General features: G+C 37.4%; 1 protein-coding gene across 1 annotated transcript in view; it reads right to left on the reverse strand.

Moving 5' to 3' along the window:
- Positions 1–16,108, reverse strand: part of med13a (mediator complex subunit 13a) — a 75,256-nt gene extending 59,148 nt beyond the window's left edge. Inside the window, exons 1-2 of the mRNA XM_051909178.1 lie at positions 15,491–16,108; positions 8,943–9,177 (exon numbers count right to left, since the gene is read on the reverse strand). Coding sequence (XP_051765138.1) covers positions 8,943–9,177; positions 15,491–15,556 — 301 coding nt within the window. The 5' untranslated portion in view covers positions 15,557–16,108. The remainder of the gene's footprint in view (positions 1–8,942; positions 9,178–15,490) is intronic.
- Positions 16,109–25,362: the final 9,254 nt, after the last annotated feature.

The following is a 25,362-nucleotide window of genomic DNA, read 5'->3' on the forward strand; positions in this document are numbered from 1 at the left end:
GAGATTAATGTCTGCTCAACCATTGGCCCCAGGAGATTGCGCCAGACCAGGGAAGAGCCAGAGCCGTGCGCTACAAGAGCCTCTTCTCTTTCTTCCTGCTTATTTTCTCTGTTGTCTCTTTCCCTCCACCTCCATCTTTCTTTAATTCTCTCTACCTCATCTTCATCCTCTGCTGTAATCTGTCTTCCCTCTCTTTCTATATGCACCTCCATCCCTTTCTCTTCTCCTTGTGCCCTTGGCTTTCCTTTCTTTCTCTCTCACTCTCATTTGTTCTTTTTCTCTGATTTTGAGTGCAGAGCCATACAAGAACTGGAGAGCTTCAATTACTAATTAATGACTATTTCCAAAGATGACATGAGAGCACAGCAAGAGAGTAAAGCTAAGGAAAGAGAAACATAAAGATGGAGGAAGGAGAAGGCAGGGCTCCCCCTTGTCTCTGGTTTGGGGAATTAAGTACAAAAGCCAATGCATCATCAGGACAGGGTGAACAAGTCTGACCACACCATAGTTTCAGCAGCACAGACACAACACAAACAGCAAACAGCACACACTGAAAACTGTAAGTGCATTTCAGAGACAGATTAATGAGGAAAATAATGATCAATAATGATTGCAGCCAATACCATAGATACTACACCATCTATATGATGTCAATTCTACCAGTTCCTATTTTATTATGTTTCATAAATTATGAAACACTTCATAAGTTGATAAAAAGTGAATGTAAAGACAATGAATCCTGGAGAAAAAAAAAAAAAAAAAAAAAGTATCACAGTTTCCACAAAAACATGTCAAAAGTACCAGTACTTCGGTACCAAGTCGGTACTGAAATTTTAAAAATGTGAACCGGTAGTACCGAGTACCAAGTATATTCGGTATAAGTGGCTGTTTTTAAACGCTCCCATGTGTATCTGTGTAAGCACTATGAAGAGCGTCAAAGGTTTCTATTTACAACGTGCTTGTGAAGCATTGATTGTTGTAGCCAAATCATAGACATTTGTTGAGAGCGTGAATGCAATGGCCAATCAGAGGTGTTTTAGTCAGAATACACTCAAAACACTGGTGTTTTCGTTCACCTCGCGCGCTTTAGAGTTTTGCACGCTCGCATATCCTTTTATTATCACCAGTAAAGCGTAAACACGATGTAAATAAGAGATTCATTGTGGAGTGTTAACAGCTTTTTTTGATTATAGCTGGAGTTTCGCAAGAGTGTAGATCTCAGTGAGCAGGCGCTGAATGTAGGCTTGAATGAAGTGATTTACAGCTTCAGTGATTATAAAGGGAGCGCTCTTTGCTCACTTTCTGTTTATAATAATCCATATACAATTTGAATACAAGTTTTGTTTTTCATGCTGCTCAGTATACTGCAAAGTTTCTGGATTTACAGCTGTATTTTACACAACACCATTTTCAACTAAAAACTGAACGCTTTTTATGCGTTTTGGCCGTTTATTTACATGGCAACGGCATTTTGGTGGCCTGAAATTGCAAACTTTTGAAAACGGGTTTCAAAGTGGAAGTTCATGAAAACTATACCGTTGTCATCTCCATGTAAACCGCATCTGTGAAAACTGTGTTTTCTGTGAATGTGCGAGACTTCCGATTTATTAGCCCCTATAGGGAAAAAAAAAAAAAAAAAAAAAAACACGATACGTGAGACGAGTGCTCTGTAAAAGAATGTCTTTCTTTTCAAAGTGACATCGACAACTACTTGTCTGCCATGCATAATACAACGTTTTTAGTCATCTTTGTGGATCTGTGTGAACAGGGATAGTTTTGATAATGCTGTCATCTGTACAAAGAAGAAACCTTTCCATTTTTAGTACATCGTTGTTGTGTAAACGTACCCTAAACGTGCAACTGAATCCGAAACTGCAATTGACAGTAAAATATAACAATAGCAACAGACGGGAAAAACAATCTGATACTGTATGTCAAAATAGATGTGCATTAAGTCTAAAGGCAGGAACACACCAAGCGGACGGTCAGCTGTCGGGCAGTTTTTGTTTGTCGGCCGACTAAGTTTTCTCAGTGTGTTCCGCATCATCTGCTGAAGTTGGTCCTCGTCTGCTTTTTTTCGGTTGAAAAAAAAAAACATGTTGAATCGGCATCGGAGCTCGTCGGTCCGTCGGGCCATCTGATCATTCTGATTGGCTGTTCAGCTACTGCCACTTGCTGGTACGGAAAGGCATTTCATCTTATGCAGGCGCAGAACAAATGTGCTACTTGGCCGTCGGCTGTCGAGCGTCGGTTTGGTGTGTCAGGGCAACTTTGGACCCAGACGCTGCCGACGTGAGCCAACCCCACAGTCTGCTTTCGTCGCCACTAGTTCATCGGCGTTGGCTTGGTGTGTTCCTGCCTTAAGAATGTAAACGCAAACAGACCTGCTACTTGTTCTATGTAATGAGTTTCTTTGGCCTTCATTTTTATTACTAATTTTTCACTTGATCTTTTTATAAACAACGTTTATTTATAAACATTTGAAGGCTACATGTTGTTTAACTGTATTATTTACATAAATATTCTCAAACTCTTTTAAAACTATCATTATTCACTTAATTTAATCTTTATTTTTCAAATAGTTAAATAAAAATGGCAAGATAGCAAAAACTATTGGAACTATGGTACCGAAATTGGTATAGAAAGCCGTGAAATTTTACTGGTATTGGACAATTAAAATTTTGGTACCATGACAACCATATTCAACATTGAAAAAAAAAAAAAAAAAAAAAAAAAAAAAAAGTTTATTTCTTCCCAGAAACTATTACCAGAAATTCCATATTGGTGCATCCCTACTGAAAATGCTTCATAAATCTCCAAAAACATGTTTAACCAGGTTTCTTTAATCTAAAAGGGACACATAATCATTGATCTATTTCACATATCTGCAGGTCTTGACCATTAAGCCAAACACAAGCTACTTTCAAGGAAAATGTAAACTGATGTTTGCAAGCATTATCGGTAAGGGTATAAAATACATTGTTATTGACAACTGCAATTGCACGTTTCAATAGAAACAAAGCCCTGGCATCACAGAAAAAACAGACAGTCTTGAAACAAAGGCCTTAACCTGTCGAATGGCACAACAAAATTAAGGGGGGGGGGGGGGACAAATCAGACCTCAAATCAGACAAACGGTGAGAAGAACAAAGAGGATCTTTGAGCGTTATGCCTAGCAGCAAACCACCAGCAGTGTAAATCAACCCAAATCTTTCTCCTTCAATAAAGCAAATGAAATAACACCAATTTCAGGTGACCTAGAAATGTCTTTTTAACACTAAACAGAATGTGTTTGTACAAGACCCATGCTGTTTTCTGGTAGGCATCTGGCACAATGTGTGATTGTCTGATCACATTGCTTGACTGTTATGGTATCCGAAGTCTGTTTAAAACTTGGGAAGCGTTGCGGAAACAGAGGAGGGTCAGGGAAATTGAGAACGACAACAACACACCTTCTGAAGCAAAGCAACTTGTATTATTTCCTTTTGTATCTGACATCATTTCCTGTTGGAGGCAAAGCTCTCCAGCAATGGGTCAAAGGTCGAAGCAAGCCGAGGATTTACAAATGATATTCCTGGGATGATCTCACTCACAACCGCCCCTAAGATCTTCAGACACGCAGTGATGTCAGAGAAAGGCAAAAGCAGACATCATCTCCTCCAGCGCACTCAGTTCTCTCTCTGTAGATGGGATCCAACATGTTTTCAAAGAACCTTTTCTCTGTGCAGCTCAGCTCTGTGGCCCGAGGGTTCACACTACACACAGCTTGCCAGTAGAAGATTCCTGCTCTTAAATGCATGGCTCATGTGTCTGACAAACAGTTCCAGTCAAGCCGCTTGCACACTTCCAGTGTGCCTAAGAGTCATGGCCTACGTGACATCCGGACAAATACTAAATAAAGTGTGTTCATCACAACTTATGTCATTATGTTGGTGGGAGAGTTTAGAGGTCAATCTGGAATTACTGCGACTGGCGGGCTCTTGGTGTACTTGGCTTACTGCCCCAACTAACACTTGTACACCTATTAAAAGGTGCAGCGTAATTTCTGTACTACATGGAACAATTGGTTTTATAGTGGCCTCACATAGCAAAAGCTACAGATTAACCAAGAATAAATTATATATATATATATATATATATATATATATATATATATAGCTATCAATCGATTAAAAAAACTAATCATACATTTTTTTTCTGTAATGTAAGAATTTGTAATATTTTCATATTGTAATAATTTCAGTTATTCTCCAAAATAATGTAGAAACAACTTTTTTTTTTTTTTAAGATATTTAGTTATCAAACACTTTACAGTCTTCACTGCATAAATTATAAATGAAATATAGTAATCCTTATTAAAGCTACAATTTTTACTGTTACCTTTGTTCTTTGATTAACATCAATGATAGACATCACAGCAACTGGTTTATTAGGCGGCTGTGACTTTTAGACCTGCCGCTGCCAAACATGATGCGGATCTGACGAGCATCTCATTTTCTCACAACTCTTTAAAGGTCTTTTAAGACCTTATTTAAGGTTTTTTAAGACCTTATTTAACTCACTGACTGCTCTTATGCGGATACTCAACAAAACTATATTTTGGCATAATTCTGTGTAATATTGTTTGTTCAAGCGTGAAAGAACCCGATACTGGCACGCATCTCTCTGTGCACTCGAGTTGTGTGTGTCACAGACATGACACTCACAGGCAGCGCATTCTCGTTTGTCTTGTAGCGCTTGAATGGTTTAAAAGCATTTGCGTGAATAAGAGTGTGCTCATATAATGTAACGCTACCAAAATTATGACAGAAGAAACGGATGCTGCGTTAATTGCGTTAAATATTTTTAACACGTTAAACTGAAAAAATTAATTGCATGTGTTATATATATATATATATATATATATAACTAAAGTAACTCAATCCTATTTTGGTGGGAAACCTGTCAAAAACAACAGAGCAACTGGTGCCTCAGAAAACACACTTTACCTTCAACAAATTTTTGCATACTTGCATACTGTCTTACATTATAAGCCAATATATGGAAGGCAATACTCCAATAGCAAAGACTGTGCTCTCCTTTTTCCTCACATCATAAATTTAAACATGTCGTAAAAAAAAAAGTGGGTATGAGCCTTAATTTCATAGCCTGAAAGCCCATCAGCCTTCAGCATAATGGGTATCACCAGCAGCTGTCTTTGAGCTATGCGGTAAACAGGTAGCCCTCGCGAAAAAACCCAGGAGGGAGAGAGAGAACAGGGGAGAGAGCAGGAAGAAAAGAGAGAGAGAGAAGCTGCCAGCACAACTCGCACCACAGGGAGACTGGCAGACGGGGGAGGGAGCGAGAGAGTGTAGCAGACGAGTGTCAGAGGAGGAAAAATGAGGAAGAAATGAGCCCTACAGCAATTACCCTTACAGACAGACTACAGCTCCTTAATTTCTATGCAAAAAAGATCAGAGAGAGGAAAGAAAACAAGAGAAGGAGGGAGGCAAAAAGGGAGAGAGGAAAAGCAGAGGGGAGGGAAAGAAAGAGACAGAAAGGAGGAGGGAAAAAAGACCTTATTCATGTCTCGTTCTGTGGATGCCCCTGGATAGAACCGACATCAGCAAGCGCCACCGACGGGAACAGAGAGCAGGAAGGGGGAGGGGAGGCGAGGCGATCGGACATTTACATAAAAATAGAGGGCCGTGGTCTATCGAGGAGATGCTCATTTACTCCAATGGCAGTTCAGTTATTCCAGATCATTCCATCACATAGCAAGCGGAGCGCTGGGATTGGTTCTCTCCCACATTCCATTCAGAGTCGGGAAAAGTTGCCTCTCAAACATCAGCCAAATGGCCTCCTGTCTCATTACATCTCCGAAACAGCACTCTATGTTTTCCTCCACTCGCTCGGTGATTAAATACAAGGCTTCAGAAGATCCGTCAAGTTCTTCCGTCACTTGCTCTTCCCTTGGGATGGGAGCGATTAGTTAGCAGACAGGAATGGCACTTGCTGCAAAATTTTCAGACTTTAACATGCTGTAGATCTGATGAGGGGGCTAAACTATGAGAGGAAGGAACAAACATGGAGGGATAAAAATGTGAAGGCACCAACCCAAGAAAAAGCCTCTTAGTTTATGCTTGGTATTAAAATGCAATCACAAGTGGGCCACGCTGAATACAGGTGTAAATGTGGTTCAAAACATTTCATGACCAGATCATTGAAACCACATTCATTCATTGTATTTGTAATTTAAATGCATCCTGATGCAGATTCCCAGACTGCCTACTCAACTGTAAATTCATCACTGTGCTAAAACAAGGATTTAAACTTCAACAGTCATGTGACGCTTTAAAAGAAATCCATCTGATTTGGGAAAAAAAGCCTGTTACATGCACAGATCTGAACATATTCATTACTTTAACACATGAGAAGTTTGGATAAAACAAGCACTTGACTAAAATCTAAAAGACATCCTCTCAAAACACTGGCAAAACGTGGCAAGTGTTCACAAGAGACGTATTTGAGATGCATGTTTAACAGTAACACTAGGTGTAAACAAGATCTTAACATCTAAGACAGAGTGGGTAAAATTATAATTAAGAGATCAGCAGCTCTAGCCACTAAGTCAAACGCAAATCTTCAGATTTCCAAGCTTTCCAAGGTTGTTTCTCATTTTTGACAAAAGGCTGAAGTATGGCAAGACACATGAATTTCAGCCCATTCACTTGGTTCTAGAAATCTCCTGAGACATGTGTACCTCAAGCGGAGCGTACAAAAGAAGTGATAGTGCCATCTTTCACTCTCTCTCTATCCCCTTTAAAGTCTCACTGGACCTGCTGTTCACTGATTCACACCTCCATTGCCAGGGTGCCAGTAGGGATCTAAATCAGGTGCTCTGTGGTCCAGTGCAGGGGAATATATTTACGTGTGCGTGTCTTATGACCCGTGCATCCCGTGAGTCTCCACTTTGTTTGTATGAAGGCCAGCAGAAAGACAGCTGCATGTGTGTTTGTGAAAAAGACATCAAGACGTGTGCGTCAAGAAAGATGTCGAACGGGCAGCAGGTTCACACATCTGTCGCAAGGAGGGAAGGTCAAGTGGCAACGACCCTGCTGATCTCAAGACGACCACAAGCATAACATTTTATCCTGACACACAGGCTGTTTGACACTTTATCTGATCCTGAGTTAGCTGAACAGAGAAGCACAGATGCCTACAAGAGGAATTTAAAGTACACAGCTTAATGCGACATTTGACAATCTGGATTAGCACTCACATAAAACGAAATGTGATTTAATCTGCAATGAAATTAACACTCTAACAGAATTCCCAACACCTTATGACCAATTAAAAGTCTTCCACAACTTTTCTAGCTATTCTAGATGTGAAATCTCTAACCAAATAAATATTTTAGAGCAAGTCACGGCTAGAAAAAAAAATTATATTCACCCTTAAAATCACTTTTCCAGGCTTGGAAATCAAAATTAGAATTTTTTTCTAATTTTCCAGGGTTTTCTTTGCCAGTGGGAATCTTGTTCCAGAGACCAACAAGTGAAGAAAGAAACAAGAAGGTGTCAAGAGAAAGAGGGAAGCACATGTCTGACTTCTCCTCTGAAAGTCAAGAGACACAACAGGGATGCAGCTATTATAGCAAATATCTCCACAACCGAAAGGAAAATACAGCAATATCTCTTGTGGAGAGGGATATTATGGAATGGGTGAATTGGTCACTCTTTTGCCCATAAGGCTCCATTTCTGTCCCTCCTCCAGCACAATGAACGGTAATGAAGGAGGGTCAATGGACAAAGGATAAAAATAAATAAATAAATTGCCTCTTCCTATTTCTCTATATCATCCCATTTTTCATTCCTTCTGTTTCGCACTGTAAAAGGCGACATGAATAGAGATGGGGCAGGTCCATCTTCCTGGTCCAGAAGGAAAGGTGGAAAATGAAAGCTTTTCCACAGACATCCATGATGCTTTCTGCTCGTTCATGCTTCGGTGCTCTTCATTATTCTATCCTTCAAAGAGCTTAAGAAATAAAAATGAGGTAAAACTTCTTCTATATTTCCTATTCCTTCCTTTTGTTTTTTTATCAAACTGAGGGATTTGCACTCACACACATCGGTTGAGAAGTGACGGCATCACACAGACTCCACTGCTCGGTTTCTAACAATGCAACACAAACCCAACACAACAATAACCCTCAGGTCTGGGTTAGCAGAGCGAGAACAGATCTTAAAAGGAAACACAATTACAAAAGCATTTCACATAATTATTCACGCCACACTGATCTACAGGTGATAACTTCTACCGAGATGAATCAAACACCTTCAGACCGGTCTGTTCAAACAAAGCAGAGCCTCTTGATCTATTTTTATCATTCTAAAGGTTCTTGTAAACATTAAAAATATTGTACCATGCATAAACTTAACGGCACACTTTTTAGGTTTACCCGTGAGCGACAGACACTGACTGCTAAACTGGGACTGTAGAAATAAAAACCGAAGATCTTTGCATGGGCCTACGGCACATTTTGATGACAAGTAACTAAAATGCACACACAAAGAGTGTGTGGGTGTGAGAGAGGAAGGAGGAGGAAGAAATTCAGAGAGACCACAGTCGATCGAGAAAGAGAGATAAAGTGGGCGAAAAAGGAAAAAAGAAACTGAAAAACGCAAAACAAAAGAAGTATTCGTTAGAGTCAGCGACTCGTGTCTTAAAAAAAAAAAAAAAAAACATAGTGAGCTGCCTACCTAGACAGCATCAAAAGGTACTAGGGTTGCTATGACCCCATATCGCAACATCTCTTTTTTAAGTATCAACTTGGTACAAAAGTATCACTACTTTTCACACTGATAATATGCATTTCAAAAATAATGATGCTCAAAAAAGCTGTTTAGGTAGGCAGCTCACTAGGTTTTGGAACAAATTCCAAGTTGCACTCCACAGCTTACCTGTCAGTTCGTGGTGGATGAGTTCAGAGAAGTTGGGATCGTCGCCCCACCAGAAGAGCCAGAGCTCTCTGCGTCCCTGCCTCTGGCTCCGCCTCCACACGCTCAGCACATCTGCTTTCAGACAGCGGCTGAAGCTGCAGAGGATGGGGTCCTCCTCGGTGACCGGGAATAGAATGGGCGCCGAGGTCGGACCTTGCCACACGTACCTCTTCCATTTTATCCCCGTCAAATCAGCCTGTGAGAAAGAGAGATTGCGTTAACTTCTGTCAGTAAGGCCACTCACCACCTGCGAAAAGACACGTATTCGGCAGCATCTAAAAGTCTTAGTGCTGATCTATTATCTGGTTTTAAGACCGAAGATAAACGGCATTGATGTGATGGAATAGACCCTAGACCAGCAGCACTCGAGCTATGAAATACTTAATGGATCTCAGCCCAGAAGTTAATCCTGCCTTAATGATCCACTGTAAGATCAGCCACACTCAGACCCGATACAGATAGCAGAGATCAGAAAACAAGGAGTGAAGAATAAGATAGATAGAAATGGGTTAAAATAAAATTTGCTTAACAATAACGGCCAAGATATACTCACGGCCAGAGCCGTAACCACCATAGACATTGAGGGGGACAAGTCCCCCCCAATAATTAGAAATGGCCAAATTGTCCCCCCAAATATCTGATGCTGCTCTTCTGCACTCCATTATGCACAGCTCTGTTTGTTGTTAGGATGACAAAAAGTTTAAAGTTAAATTTTTAGGCTGTTCTGCATCAGTGGTCTAACAGTGCTCGTCACTGTCAGAATGAGTGAGCTGGCCAATCAAGTCGGGCCTGACTGTTCACAGAAGACGAGTGAGAATTTTAACGCAACGCTTTAGTTTAAGCAGTGAAAGAATGTGTGGTGAGATATAAGTAGCTAAACATTTAATATTTGACGAAAGTTTTACAATGGAAATGTTCAGCGACTGACAGTAATATCCAGTGATGCAAACTAAGTTCAAACGTTTTGAATTGAAAATATGCTACTCACATGATTTATGTAATTCATAACTGAATTTGACGAGACAAGAAACGTTTTGCATTTTTTACATAGACATACGGATAAGTGTGAATGTGTGCATATTTTTTAAAAAAAATTATATTATTTGCAAATAATTTAAATTGAGCACTTCATAACTACAATAGACCTGGAACTTTTACCGTTCATATTTCTTTTGCATTATTCTCTTTAATTATTTAATTCCTTTAAATAAAAAGACCAACAACAAAGTTTGAAATACGTGAGCAGCGATATACTGTTATCGAACATCTGATGCCACCCACACTACTGAGAGTGACGTTTAGATGAACAAATTGTGCTGCAAGCTTTCCTCTCAGAAAATAAACAACAAAATTGAGAAAACAGCAAGCATTTTTATAAAGCATAAGAAAAGCATCTGATCATCGCAACGTGGATACGTTTGTTTGCACGATCTTTGCAATTCGGCATTCCAGTACAGTCATGTCACGTTTATTTAAACAGCACTTTAGAATGCTTAAAATCAAGCAGCTTTACCGTATTAAACATGAAAAACAGTGTCAGTGTCTCGTTTCATCAGAAGTACAACTTCATTTTCTACTATAAAGCAGCTCTCCAATGTGTTCATGTTTTCTCTCACGGAAAAGATTTCCACGTGAAAGAAGGCTCCGCACACCTACCCATTACGTACTTGCCACAGACCAATGGTAGTACAAAGGTGTTTACCAGCCAAAGTGAACTTTTCCAACGCTATCTCACAACCAATCCGTACGCATTTTATGAGGCGGCCTCACTCGTACAAATTCATACAATTTGTCTAACCCCAGTGACGGGTACGTTTAGGGGAAGGGTTAGGAGTAGGTCATTCGTACAAATTCATACGAATTTGGCAACTCATAAAATACGTATGATTTAGCAAAAAAAACATAGGAATTTGTACGAATTAGACACCTCGTAAAACACGTACAGACTGCCGTGAGATCAGGTTGACTTCATCAGTTCATTCTACAATTTAGTTTCAAGTATATCGGGGCCTAGGGCTGGGCTATATGGCTGAAAACTGTATCACGATATCAGTGTTTCATATCGGTCGATATCGATAATTATTGATAATTTTTTCTGACCCATTTAAAATAAGGACCAGGAGAAAAATATATTACATTTAAACATTTTTATTTTAAACTTAACCTTCCTCTGATCATAATCCCCTCAGTTATTAAGACAGAAATGTCAACAACCATGGAAAACTCAAATAATTAAAATGTTGTGCGGTGTTGCAGCTACAGATGTTGTTGGTTGAATACGGCTGTGCTCCAAAGGGTGAGCGCGGCTAAGGTGGTACATCAAGTTCGTGGTATTACCAGTCTTGCATAATTTGCAGACGACATTGGTCTGACTACGGTCAGACTTATAATATCCAAAAAACTGCCATACTGGCGAGCTGACTTTTCCTCTTTTATTTACAATTTCCTCGCTCGCTGCGGCACTCAATTTCTGCTTATCAGTTGCCGGTTACTGAAGAGGAATCCAGCAGACCAGCACGAGACAACGATATGGCGCAACCAAACTTGATACTGTTACATGATTGGCTGTTAGCGTGTCACTCCCTACGTTGCTAGGTTACCAGAGAGCGAGTGCCTTTGTTAATGCAACCAAACTTGCTTTGCAACCTCTGTTTTCTTCCGACGAAGAATAAAAAAAAAAATATCGAACGTTTTATCGAACACATTTTTTATTGATATTGATCACGTGTCTATCGCGATACATATCGTTATCGTTTTATCGCCCAGCCCTATCGGGGCCTATAAAGTGTTTTTGAAGACCAAATGGACTATGGAGAAAACAAGCAGGCCTTTAATACATAAAAAGCCAGAAAAATGGGAATACATATATGGAAGGGGGCAAAAATACCCACATCATCAGAGCACAAATTAACCAATAAAACATGCAGCGACTTTATACACATCCTTCATTGACTTGGCAGGACAGGTCATGCAGACCTCAGCTTTTATAAACTAGACGGCAGCATTTATAAGGACAACACCACAAAAACAACCATTAACTGTTATAATCTGAAAACTCTGACCATTGGCAAGCCTAACAGCGGTCATTCTCTCTTGTGCACGCCTAGTTAGAATCAGAGATGGAAAAACACAGAGTAAGCCAGGTGTTTACAGCTATGTTCGCAATAATGCTCATTTGTTGCAAAGTGAAACTTGTTGCAGCTGTTGGAAAATATTTCCATCTGACTTAGGAGTGCAGATCAAACACCTGCAAAATATGCAAAGAGAACATCTGCAGAGGATGCACTGAAAAAAAAATACAGAGCAAAAGCTGTTACACACTTGTTACTGAAACTAAAAATGGGACAAAACTAGCGGTCGAAGTTTAGACCGTTGATGACAGCTGAGGGAGGGAAAAAAAGTCAAAACGGACTTAAAGGCAGAAAGAAGAATTTGGCTGAAAAGTAAGAGCAAAGTAAACAACCTCATGAAGCACTTTTCCAGCACAAAAATGCCAAAAAGAGTTTTTGTTGTTGATGGAATTCAATATGGTCTAAAATTAGTAACAACCACAATATGCAAAAACATCAATGGAAAGTGTGCATGTTTTAAGAGCAGGAGTCATGTTCGTCTTAAGGAATCTGGCTCCTTTGACTTTCCACTTAAACTTGAGTGGTTTGTTGGGTCATGGCCTTCCACATAACTTCCTCCTTTGTCACAACATCTTTCCTTCCTCTCGCTGCCTTTTTCACTGGAGTTTTACAAGAACTCCTCTGAGTGCTGCCAGGAACGACAGCAGATGCTTCTCGTGAGAATCAAAGCAAACAGCTGAGCTACAGGTGAAGTGACACCAACAACCTTTTTGAGACGCACTCCATCTAATGGCCCAAAACTATCAGACACTTTCTCTGTTGCTCTCACTCCCAAGAGACACTTATCAATAGCGTCTGTCTCACATTGCTTCAGCCACTCAAAAAAAGTCAATCGGCGCCCGAAGACCAATAGCCCCTGGAGATTCGTCCAATGACAGGAAAATAGCTTCACATGCACTCCAGATAAAAACTGTGACTGTTTTAAATCCATTTAACTGAAAGATTTCATCTGCAAGAGATTTTCACAAGCATAACGACCCCACTAATCCAACTAGTGTAACAAAACTTGAAATGTCAATCTCAGGAAGCCACAAGTTATCTGCATGAAAACGTGCATCAGGCAACATTAAAGTTCATCTCTCTGACAAGCATTTCTTATTGCTACACTAGACATAAATAAAGTGAATAAACATATGATAAAATCTTCATTACACTCACAACATTAGTTGTTGGTTGATGATGCTTATTAAAGTTCCTTGCTCGATTTCAAAATCATATTTACTCTGCCTGCTTGGCTAATATTTTGCACTAAAACTAAAAAAAAGGTGTGTGTGTGTGTGTGTGTTATGAGGCAGCAAACGCGTGTGCTGAAGTGAGACAGAGTTTCCCATGAGTTGCGCCTTACAGTCGTGTGCTAAAATTACACCAAGCAAAACAAAACGGGGTCAAACACTTTAAGAGCTTACATGTACAGAGAAATATGCAGATGGGCTGTTCTGCACGATCATATGGGGATGCTTTTTTATCTAAATGTTTCACATGCCTTGGATTCAAAACAAATGTAACTGACATTGGGGAAAAACGTGAGGAGGAAAAAAAGTTGGCACACCTGTAACTAAATAACAAACAAAAAAAACTCTTCCGAGACTAAAAGCGCAAACGAGTTTCCGGAAAACTGCAACTATTCATATTCAAATCATCAAGCAATACATTCAAAGTGTGCAAACACGTTCTCAGTAGAGCCATCCATCTTCAGACAATATCAGAGATTGTGCTGTGGCAGTAATAAAACAGAGCAGGCATTAAACTGGATAAGCTGAAGTTATATAATTCACCACAAGGCCTTGACACTGATCGTGAGAGTGCGTCTGTGTACTTGTTTTGCTGTACTAGTGAGGGACACATTTCTGGAAATGTCAAATATAGCAAAACCTTCTCAGCAATGAAAAAAGGCTGCATTAAGATAACAAATAATGTCTGTTTTCAAATCTAAAAATGCAGAGCTGGGCCATAGTAATTATAATTAGCTTAATCTAACAACAATAGAAGCCAATGGGACGCCAGTATGCGTGTACAAGTGTGTGCACGTGTGTTTAGGGAGCAGAAAGTGCCGTAAACAAGCCTGCAAGCTTCAGGAATGCCCCATCTATTTCAAACCCCAAGTCTCTTATTGCAGACATGAGGTAAACCCCAAACCCAGCATTGGTTATTTTGAGCCAAACAACTGATGCATGGCTCACATGATTATTGCAAACACACCAAATCTGTCAAAATTAGCAGGAAAAGGGGCAATTCCATGAAAAAGCTGACTTTTACATTCTGAAAGGGGAAGTCAATTTCTGTACTATTTTCCATCTTATTAATTGATTGTTAATAAACGTTTTTAAGTGTTTATAAACTGTCATATTTAATATATGTTGGAATTTAGTTGTACTTTAAAGTTTTACTGATTATTTTAGCCATTGGCTCAAGGTCATGATACTGAGCATGTTTGTTTAATATTCAAGTGTTTCATATTAAAAATATTAGAAAGGGGAATTTAATGCAGACATTTCTACAAATATCCAGTTTTCAATAATATACTGACAATCATACTGAAAGAATGATGTCATTATGACAGTCATCTGAATTATGGAACTGCACATTACTTTAATAAGGTGAAGTTATGATGAAAACAAAGTTGACACCTAACTCTGGAATAGTTTTTGGAATAGCCATTTTATTAAAAAAGACTGCATGCCCACTATTTTTTAATTATATGAAAAGAAAATGCAAAATACTAGGTATAAAATACTATCTTAGAATAAATAATACGTATCTGATAATAAAGCAAGCAGTTGGAAACACATGCCATAAATATACATAAAAAAAAGAAAAAAAACAGTTGCTGGATTTTTGTTTACGTGTTTAGAAAAATGCTTAAAACCTGGTTTGCATTGTTAACATCATTGCTTTAGACATTAAAGGCACCTTTTCGTGGAATGAGCCAAAATAAGCATGTGGAGTAACGTGTAAACATTCATGTAAACACCCCCGAACACAAGAACGTGGAGTTTGAACTGAAGTCTAAAAGGCTTTGTTTTGCACAACTCTTAAAATAATACATTTTAAAAATTAGCAGAGTAATTTATACTTGCAAAAAAGTGCTGTTAAAATGAAACTTCAACTTTCATTCTGCCAACTCTCTTCGTTACGTACAATTTACAAACACGTAAAATCAAAACACGCAGTCGGTTTGCGTTAAGCCGTCTGGTGCAAAATACTACAAACATGTAATCTCTTAAGAAAAGCTTACAAACAAGCAAATAAACAAGCAGTGTGTGTTTGAATCACACACATACACTGGGCCCTGATCCTGCTCGCTCTCTCTCCACTGGTGTTAGCATGCTAGGCGGCTAAAAATGGCTGCTTTTTCCTTTTAGTTTTTAAATCTCTTACCAGATAGAATAGATTGGAATGGCAGTCCTCCAAGCTGGCCCCGTTCGGTACGAAACAAGAACTCATCCTTTCACTGCGCGCTCGAACATCCCATCATCGGGCTTTCCATGGAAAAAGAAAAAGAACGTTTCTCCAAATTCGAGTCGAATGTGAACGGAATTATTTTTAAACAATCGGTGGGGGAATGGAATTCAACAGCCCCATTCGATCGCTCGCGCCTCCCGCGTTCAGCCCGAATTAGAATAAAAAAAATAACGGCCTTAACCGTCGACGAGGCTGTGAGGGAATAGATTACATGTAAAAATAGAGGAGGAATGTGTTATTAAAATAGAAAAAGGAAAGGGAGAGCAAAAAGAGGCAACTCTCCCCCCCCTCCCCCTTGGCTTAAAAACGGTTTTAGCTTAAAAACGGCTCTCTTATGCCTCCATCCCCACCAAAAGCGGTTTAAAAACGAAGAACATTCCGCGTTAAAGGCGTCGAAAGGTGACGAGAAACTACATTAAATGGCTCATTTTCATTTAAAAGCGTATAAGGTCTGTGTTCCTGCTGGTTTCCATTTGAATTCATGGATTCCTTTCTCTAATGGCGGCCACAGGGAGAACTCTGCCTCCCGGAGCCCATTGGCTGCTCGGCGGTCATGAGGGGCGTAACAACACTGTAAATGACGGGCGCTGCCGCTAGGGGAGTCACTGAGCAGATACTATTACAACTGGCAGACTTTCACCCTGCGCCACCTAGTGGTAATTTAACCTATTTAATACCAATTATTCACACTTGTTTTACTCTTTGGATAGCACAATGAAGTAAATTACACATCTTTTCTTTAATTAATTAATTAATTAATAATAATAACAATAAAAAAACTAGATTTTTTTTAAAAAGAAAAAGGGTTTATGTGTTTTATTCCTGGTCACATTTTCAAAAAACGAAAAGTAAAGTAGCATAAAGTATCATAATTTAATATTTTACCAACAGGCAATTGTGAAAGAAAATTATAAACCATCAATATATGCATATTTCCTTTTTATTTAACATTTTTAATAATACTTTTAGAACATAAATCAGTTACTTTTTTAAATGGGGCTCTGGAATATATGTTGATTTATATACATTTATAAATAAATACAGATCATTATTAATAATACTAGAAAATGGATATTAAAATATAAAAAATAAAAAATAAAAAAAAAAGATTTAAAATATGGAAATATAAATATATTCACATATTTACACCAGCCATGTTCACATTCAAAACAGCCTTCACTTTTATTTATAACTGACAACGCTAATTAGAAAGGTAATTATTGGAAACTTATAACTAAATTTCAGTCACAATGTAACCGGTCAAGCATAATAGGTTAAAGTAACTGCACAGTATACAGTTAGTGAGGGACCTGAGCATCTCCCTGAACGTGTCCTTGCATTTTTATGTGGTTCCACGACAAGAGCCGCGTTTTTTGTGTGTGAAGAGGACTATCAAAAAGAAATATAATACACAGTGGAGTGTTAGGCGTAGTTAGACACGCAGCTGGCTGAATGAGATTACTTTCACTCAAGAGTTTAAGTGAGATGTATTCCCATGGATGTAATAATCAGATGCCAACATCATTCGCTGCTTTTCTAATGGTAGTGGGGCTTGTCTGGCTGAAGTGCATTTAGAAAATGAAAACTTCATTGATGAGCACACAAACCTATTAGCCACATCGGTACTTCACAGTGATTTACTTTTGGTCTATAGATTTGTACAAATATTCAAATGATATGTCCGTTAGATTAAACACTTTTACTTTAATGCATATTTGAAAGAGGTAAAATTATGAAGGCTTTTGATGTGAAGGGGAAGGACGGATCCAAAGCGAATGAGGTGGATTGATGGCTGCATTGATTTACAAGGTCATGCCTTCACATACTCACACAAATAGATCTGTCAAAGGTTGGCATGCACATCTCTCTCACACACACACTCATATATTCTATTCATTCTTTGTCTCTATCATCCATTACATTAAAAAAATATATAATTTAAAAATATTTTTATGACATAAAAATATTTTTAAAAATATTAAAAAATAAGATTTTCATGTTAATTTTTAACATTTCAGCAGATGCTGTTTATCATGCAAAGCTGATTCTCCACCTTCCTGACAGGTTCCTTTTAAGGTTTGTCTGATAGCCACACACACACTTTCACACGTTGTCGCACAGGGCATGTAAGACACACCGCTAGCAGACACGGGACTCATCAGTGGTCAGTGGAATGTGTGTCAATAGTAGTTGTAGGGCCACAGTTCAACAGCAGACCTGCTGTTTACACAGGCTAAGTGGTGATATCCTTCCTGCTCCTTTCAGCAAAAGTGGAGTCAAGGAGGGATTCAGAGGTTCAAAAAGGGTAATTCGTGTAAATACAGAAGCACTCTGACTGCTTCTTTCAGTACACACATATGAATATATGCAGACATGCATTCATAAATACACATATGGAAATCAAGTGGCAACCCAACACAGCACCAAAATTGTACAAAATTTAATATTAAAATTCATCAACATTAATATTACCATAAACTACATTACTGGTAAACAGTTTGAAAAAATTAAGATTCTTATGATCACCAAGGCTAAAAGTTAAAATCACTGTGAAATATTATTACAATTTAAAATAACTATTTTAATGTATTTTAAAATGTATTTTATTTATGTGATGGTAAAGCTGAATTTTCAGCATCATTACTCCAGTCTTCAGTGTCACATCATCCTTCAGAAATCATTCTAATATGCTGATTTGCTGCTCAGTTATTATCAGTTATTATTTGTTTACTTAGTTATTAATAATGGTTCTTATCAGTGCTGAAAACTGTTCTATTCATTCTTTGATGCATCCTGGGTGAAGTAAAAATATTAAAACAATTTAATAATAATAATAATAATAATCTTTCACACCCAAACATTTTGAATGGTAGTGTACCATGGTTTCTACAAAAAAAAAAAAAAAAAAAAAAAATTTATCAACATTTATAATAATAATAAATGTTTCTTGAACACCAAAGCAGCCTATTAGAATGATTTTGAAGAATCATGTGACACTGAAGACTGGAGTAAAAAAATAGCTTTACCATCACAAGAATAAATTACTTTTTAAAATATCTTAAAATACAAAACAGTTATTTTAAATTTTAATATTTCACAATATTACTGTTTTACTGTATTTTTAATCAAATAAATGCATCCTTAAGCATAAGAGACTTCTTTCAAAAATATTAAAAAATCTTAATTATTCCAAACTTTTGACTGGTAGTGTACATGTGCAAAAAAAATCACTTGAAATAATTCTTATTTCTATTCTTGAAGTAAGTCTAGTAATGAATCCTTTTAATAACTTCTTTCATTTGTTCAAATGCTTCAGCAAAATGTTTAACTCATGAAGGTGCTCAAATATGTTACTTGATTTTGCTTCCAGATGTTGGCTGCAACAGGTGTGTGGATCAGCCACCAGAGACACCCTGAACGAGGAGTGTGTGAGGACCTCTCTGCTCTTCCACCACTGCAATCAGCCTAATACCTTGTTAGCTCTTCAAGCTGATCCAGAGTACACAGTAAGGGTTCACGGTTATTTTGGTAAGAGCTCCAAACCACTGAATGGGTCATTTAGGGGGTAATTGTGGCCCTGGCTGAGTTCTCCGCTGGATGTCCTTGTTTAGAAACACTGAAGAATTGAACAAGCATCTCTGCCCCTCTCATCTCTGAAACTGCCCAGTGCTGTTTCTGTTTGCAGAGAGGACCTGCTGACCACAGACGGTGGCTGCCACCAACTATAAACCTCCCCTGAACCATGTAAAATTGTGTCAGTCAAGCTCAATACCTTTTCAGCTGAACTCTGGGAAAGCCTTCTCCTTTGTTGCACTAAGAAAAAAAAAAAAACATATAGCTTCTCATTTATATTCTCACCTATATATCTCACTTACTCACACAGGGAGTTTTCGGCAGGTTGTTAGCAGGATGAATTCTATTCACAATTCAGTCAGAACACCATTAAAATGTTCTACAGCCCTTGTTTGTTTATTCAACAGAGTAAATTAAAGGAAAAATCATTAAAAATATATAAAAAGCAACCATTTTTTCTTACACCTTGAATACATGTTAGTGTAGCTATACACCTTAAACTCTGCTTGTACAATACTCTTCAAAATGTTGGGGTCAGTAATATAATTATATTATATGAATACGATCATAAGTGACAGTAAAAACACATTTATACTGTTACAAACGATTTCTTTTTCAAATAAATGCTGTTCTTTTGAACTTTTGATTCTTTTGAAGAATCCTGAAAAAAATGTAATGGGTTACACAAAGATATTAAGCAGCACATTGATTTCCACATTGATAATAATAATGTTTCTTGAGCAGCAAATCATGATTTCTTCTTTTACATCACAAGAATAAATTACATTTTAAAATATATTAAAATAGAAAACAGTCATTTTTCTACACCATGTAACTTTTTTTTTTAAGTAAACAATGAATCAATACATAATCAACCCTTCTTCCAAAACGTGTTTTTTTTTTCTAACCCTGATTCATCATGGTAAGCCTATTATAATAAATGTTATAAAACGGATAGTTCCGGCCCTTGATTCTGATTGGTTGAGCCGCGTTCGAAGTCGTTCCAAAATTCACGAAAACATACAGCTGACCGCATTACATAAGTATCGATGCGCCACTGAGTGGTGTGTGTTGCTGCGTCTGTCTTAGCAACGTAAACATTTGTTTGTTCGCAATTGATTTTGTTCATTGAAGCTTCCTGCATTACAGGAGAGTATTGTGAGAGAGACATCGAGAGACCAAGTGTATTACCTGCATTCAGATGTAGCATTTTCTTTCAGGTCAGTCCTATGTTCATAATAAAAAGAATTCGTTTGAATATCCGCTGCGATCATGTCCTTTTAACATTTAATGGGTTTTCTCATGCCCTGCTGACACCGACAGCGCTAGTCAAAGCATTTGTCGTTTTGAGTCTTGTTCCGTGTTGACAACAAGTTTCAATATAGAAGTCTTTGACTTATACACTCATAAAGACAGTCTTTGCCGCCATCTAATGGCGTAATAAATGTAACTTCTGTTGCTGTTCATGGTCAGGGACTATTTTTTTCCAGCGGAAGGAAGGCTTTTAATGATTTCACTTCATGAAAGTTGCATCGATACATATTTTTTGGCTTTAATATTTGTATTTGGTAACCATTTTATAAAAGCAATAAGCCCCGTGAAGCCGTGGTTTACAGTGAATTTATAACAGCTAAAGGGGTTTTAGGCACTCCACTCTGCATCGTGCCTATAATGCCCCTTAGCTGTCATAAATTCACTGTAAACCACAGCTTCTTTGGGCTTATTGCTTTATTTTAGACTGTAATATTTTACAATATTACTGTTTTTGCTGTATTTTTGATTAAATAAATGCAGCCTTGGTGAGCATAAAAGAGTTTTTAAAAACATTTAAAAAAAAAACCTACCGACCTCAAACTTTTGAACAGAAGTGAATATACTAATATCATGAATTAGTAATTCATACATATCATTAAGGTTTAGGGGAGTCAAGCGCCATGATATTTTATGGCGCTGATCCTACAGTTGTTAAAATATATTGTTTTCTAAGAACTAATACTTAATACTATTCCAAACCTTTTTTCTTCATTATATCAGGGCAATTGTATCACACAGACATTTTTGACAATGTGCATTTTTTTAATGTACTTTTAAATAAATAGAATAGAATGGACAGAAAAAAAAAAAAGGAACATCATGTGTATTGACCCTAATGCTTTCAGTTTCAGAGTGTATTCAGCTCTCTTTGGCACATTTTACCATGTTCTGCAGAATTGTCTCCCCAAATCATTGCAGAAAGTCTGAATAAAAAAGCCTGCAGATTCCATCTGGGCCTATTACTTAGCATTAGGAGTCAGTATTGCTTGTATGATATCGCCATGGTATACAGTTCAGGCCAGGCCTGCAAGACTGGAAAGCACTGTTGAACACACAGGAGATTAGCAGGAACATTCCCCTGTACACAAATGCAGACATGACAGATGCTTTTGTTGTGCACCTGATGCGGGGAGGGGTGTTCTGCAGGGCTGCTGCCTTTCCCAGCAACACACAACTACAACTGAACATCCCTGCCGCTAAATAATGTGACACACTTTCCCTCTCTCTGCGGTCTATTGCTGTTTCAGCACTGTTAGAAATCATGTCACTTCGTTCATCTCTCTCCCTGTCTTTTCCCTCTCATACCCACTCCCTTCCTCTCTCTCCACGAGCAGATGGATAAAAAGCGCCGGTATCACGGCTTCTTTTAGTTAAGCTGCAGAAACAGCATGAGATTAATAAATTCAATATGAATAGAGAGTTAATGAAAGGAGCCTCTCCCCCTCCCCTCTCAGCTGTGTTTTCTGCCGTCTGAGGAGCCTGTAAGTAGCACCATTGAAAAACAGGAGTCAGCAGAAACAGCCCCTGGATCGCAGACAGACTTTGACCTCTGCAGATTCCTCTGTGGCAGCTCACTTTGTCATTCTTCTGCAGCTTTTACCAATAAACACATCAATACTTAGATCTGACACAATATGGGCACAAAAACACATTATTGTAATAAAATGACAATCAGTTAAATTCACTGTATAGTAGTATTGCTTGAAATTAATTCAGTTCATTAGGAGGGGGGAAGTTCTCTAGGGAAGGGGTTTTCAAACTTTTTGCAACCACACAGATCCTCAAATATAAAGATCCACCTGCAAGGGAGCCCCAGGTAAAAAAAATAAGTATACTTGAATGCAAAAAAAAAAAAAAAACTAACTAACTAAAGTAAGTACATTTGTAGTACATTCTTATTTTTTTGTGCTAAATAAAATTGTAAAAGTTATACACTATAAATACACTAATTAAAAGTATATTTTTACTTCAGTATACTTCAGTACACTTGAATAAGTATACTAAATACCACTAATAGCCTACTTAAATTGATTTTTAGTACATTGAAATAAAGTATACTACTGCAAAAAATATAGAGGAGTTTTATTAGTGTATTTCTTAAAAGTGTGCTTTGAATGCTTTAAAAATTAGTTCAATCTTAGCAAACTTTTATATAGTAATTCTAAGTTAAATTAAATTGATTTTATTAAAAATATATTACTAATCAACTAATCCAACTGTGGTACACACTTAATATAACTGCAGTAATTAGCACTAACACTTAAATTGATTTAAGTGTGCACTGTAAAGAATTATTTTCCTGATTTGTTGTTACAACAATTTTTTTTTTTTGTCAAATCAACTTAGATAATTAATGTGGTTCAGATAACATTACATTTTGAGTTTCTGTTGATTAAATCAATCACCTTCATTGTATTAACTCAACCAGCTAACTTACTTTTTTAAGTTAAAACAACAATTATTTTTTTACAGTGTAGTCAGATAAAGTAAACCAAATATACAGAAGTGTTTTATAAGTGCATTACTTAAAAGTGTGCTATGAACGCTTTACATAACATTTTAGTGAATTTGTACATATATATTTTCACTAAGTTCTATTTTAATGGATTTTCATGAAAAATCCAGTAGAAATACATTTGAAATGAATTTTTTATTGTATAAAAATATGTGGGCAATACATTATAAATACATTTCTATTCTATAGCCTATTTTCTGTGTCTGATGAGTATATTTAAAAGTGTATGAAAGATGGGTTCAAGTGTACTACAATTGATAACTAAATACATTTTTTTAATACAGAGATAGTATGTTAAAAGCACATTTTAGTTCATTTTCATGGTGTCTCAAAATAGCACATGCAGTTGAGTACTTAGATGTTAAGATTATCTTAAGAAGTACTAAACAATAATTTTTAGTATATTAAGTACAAAATGAGTGTGTGAAAATAAAGATCTTTAAGGCTACATTATGGAAGTGTACTAAATGTACTGAAATAAAGTGTATTTTAGTGCACTTTTTTTTCACCTGGGCCCCCTTCCCATAATATAATATATAGACAGCTATATATCCATGTATAAAGTGCCTTAAAAAGATTAAGTGACATAGTTTAAAGTCAACATGTTTCCAAAATTAAATATTTGTCTTTCATTTTGTCATTGTGGTAAAGAAAATCATAAAAATAATATCTGGAAATTATTTTAAGATAGATCTTTTTTTTTTTTTCTATAATAAATACTGTATTTTGCAAAAATTTCTGTTCCAGTGAAATCACTAAATAAAATCAAATAAATAAATAAAAAATCAAATAAATAAATAAATAAATAAACAAATACATGCTACTGTAAGAAATTGATACTTTTATTCAACAAAGAATCCTGAAAAACAAACCATCACAATTTCCACAAAAATATTAAGCAGCACAACTGTTTTCAGCTTTGATAATAAGAAATATGCTGATTTTGCACACAAGATTCATTTCTTATTATCAATGTTGAAATTTTTTTGTAGACACTTTGATATACCATTCAAAATATTTGAGAAAGCAAGATCATTTTTTTAATTGTTTTAATATTTTTACTTTTATTGACCAAGGACACATTAAATTGATCAAAGGTGACAGTAAAGTATAATCAAATAAACGCTGTTCTATTCATCAAAGAATGAATACTGATAATAACAAGAAGCATTAATACCAATAATATAATTGAGTACCAATAATAATAAAAAAAAAAATCCTACCAACCCCAAACTTTTGAATGGTAGTGTACATACTGCCAAACAGATGTAGTGTTAATATTAATTTAAAAAGTTGTCACCTTTTACACTTAAAGCAAGTGTAACATATTCCTCTGAGCTCCATCAACAGTTAGGCAGATCCCCCAAAGATTGAAATCCTAGAATTGCCCCCGCATTCAGTCAAATCTGCGGTGCACCTGACAGACATGATATAAAGTTAAGGCACTGAAAGATGTCAAATAAAATAGATTAAAATAGCACAACCTCAAATTTAGATTTTTCTCTTTTTTTTGACATTTTGACAACTGTCTCGGGGGGCTAAGAACAGATACGCATCAAGCATTCTGTGGAATCCAGAAATAACACCCGTGAGCGTCACCTCAGCAAGCCTGCAAAAGTCCAAACATGCTGAGACGTCCACAACGAACAAGACACTGAGAAATCAGCCACCCACACAATTTGGCCCTGCTTTCCCCTCGCTCGTCTCAAAGGACAGAATCAATGACAAATGAAAACCACTGTCCTCTCTTAAATCAAAGCATGCACACGCTGCAGTTTCACCTTGTGTCTGGGTATAGGGGCTGCCAATTAGAAATGAAACAGTGGGTAGCGGCGTCCTTGCCAGGTTATCCTCAAGGACAGGCATCAGAGAGGCAGGCCTGCCTGGAGAAGGGGGGTGACCGGGGTCCGTGTGCTCGGATGCTGCCACAGAGGACACGGCTACAGGTTGGCCATCTGACCACGATCGTACAGTATTTTGACATGAGATACTGAATGATTATGTAGGCATTTAGGCATTATGATGGGAAACCCCCAAGATCCACATCTGAGTGCTGTCCCCCCCAAAAACAATATAATTAAAAACCACGCTAAGTATTGTAAATACATGCTATACCTAAAATAATTGTGTAAGTAGTAAAGCAATACAAACGCAAACGGGCGTTTTAAGTTCAGAAACATTTTGAGTCACACCTCCCTTGCTTCACAGTGGTTTGGTCCACCGCGCACGTCACACTTGTGTGTGTTCAAGTCCGGCGGCGCCGGCGGGAGAGAACAGTTCTCTAGACTGTAGTTGAGAGGAATTCCAGTAAGTAGGCTGGCAAGGCTATTTTATTCAAAAACATCGGATGAAGTGATTATTTTCTCTTTAATACAGACGATGCTGA

Source organism: Ctenopharyngodon idella, chromosome 10 (genome assembly GCF_019924925.1).
Source record: "Ctenopharyngodon idella isolate HZGC_01 chromosome 10, HZGC01, whole genome shotgun sequence".
NCBI lineage: Eukaryota > Metazoa > Chordata > Actinopteri > Cypriniformes > Xenocyprididae > Ctenopharyngodon > Ctenopharyngodon idella.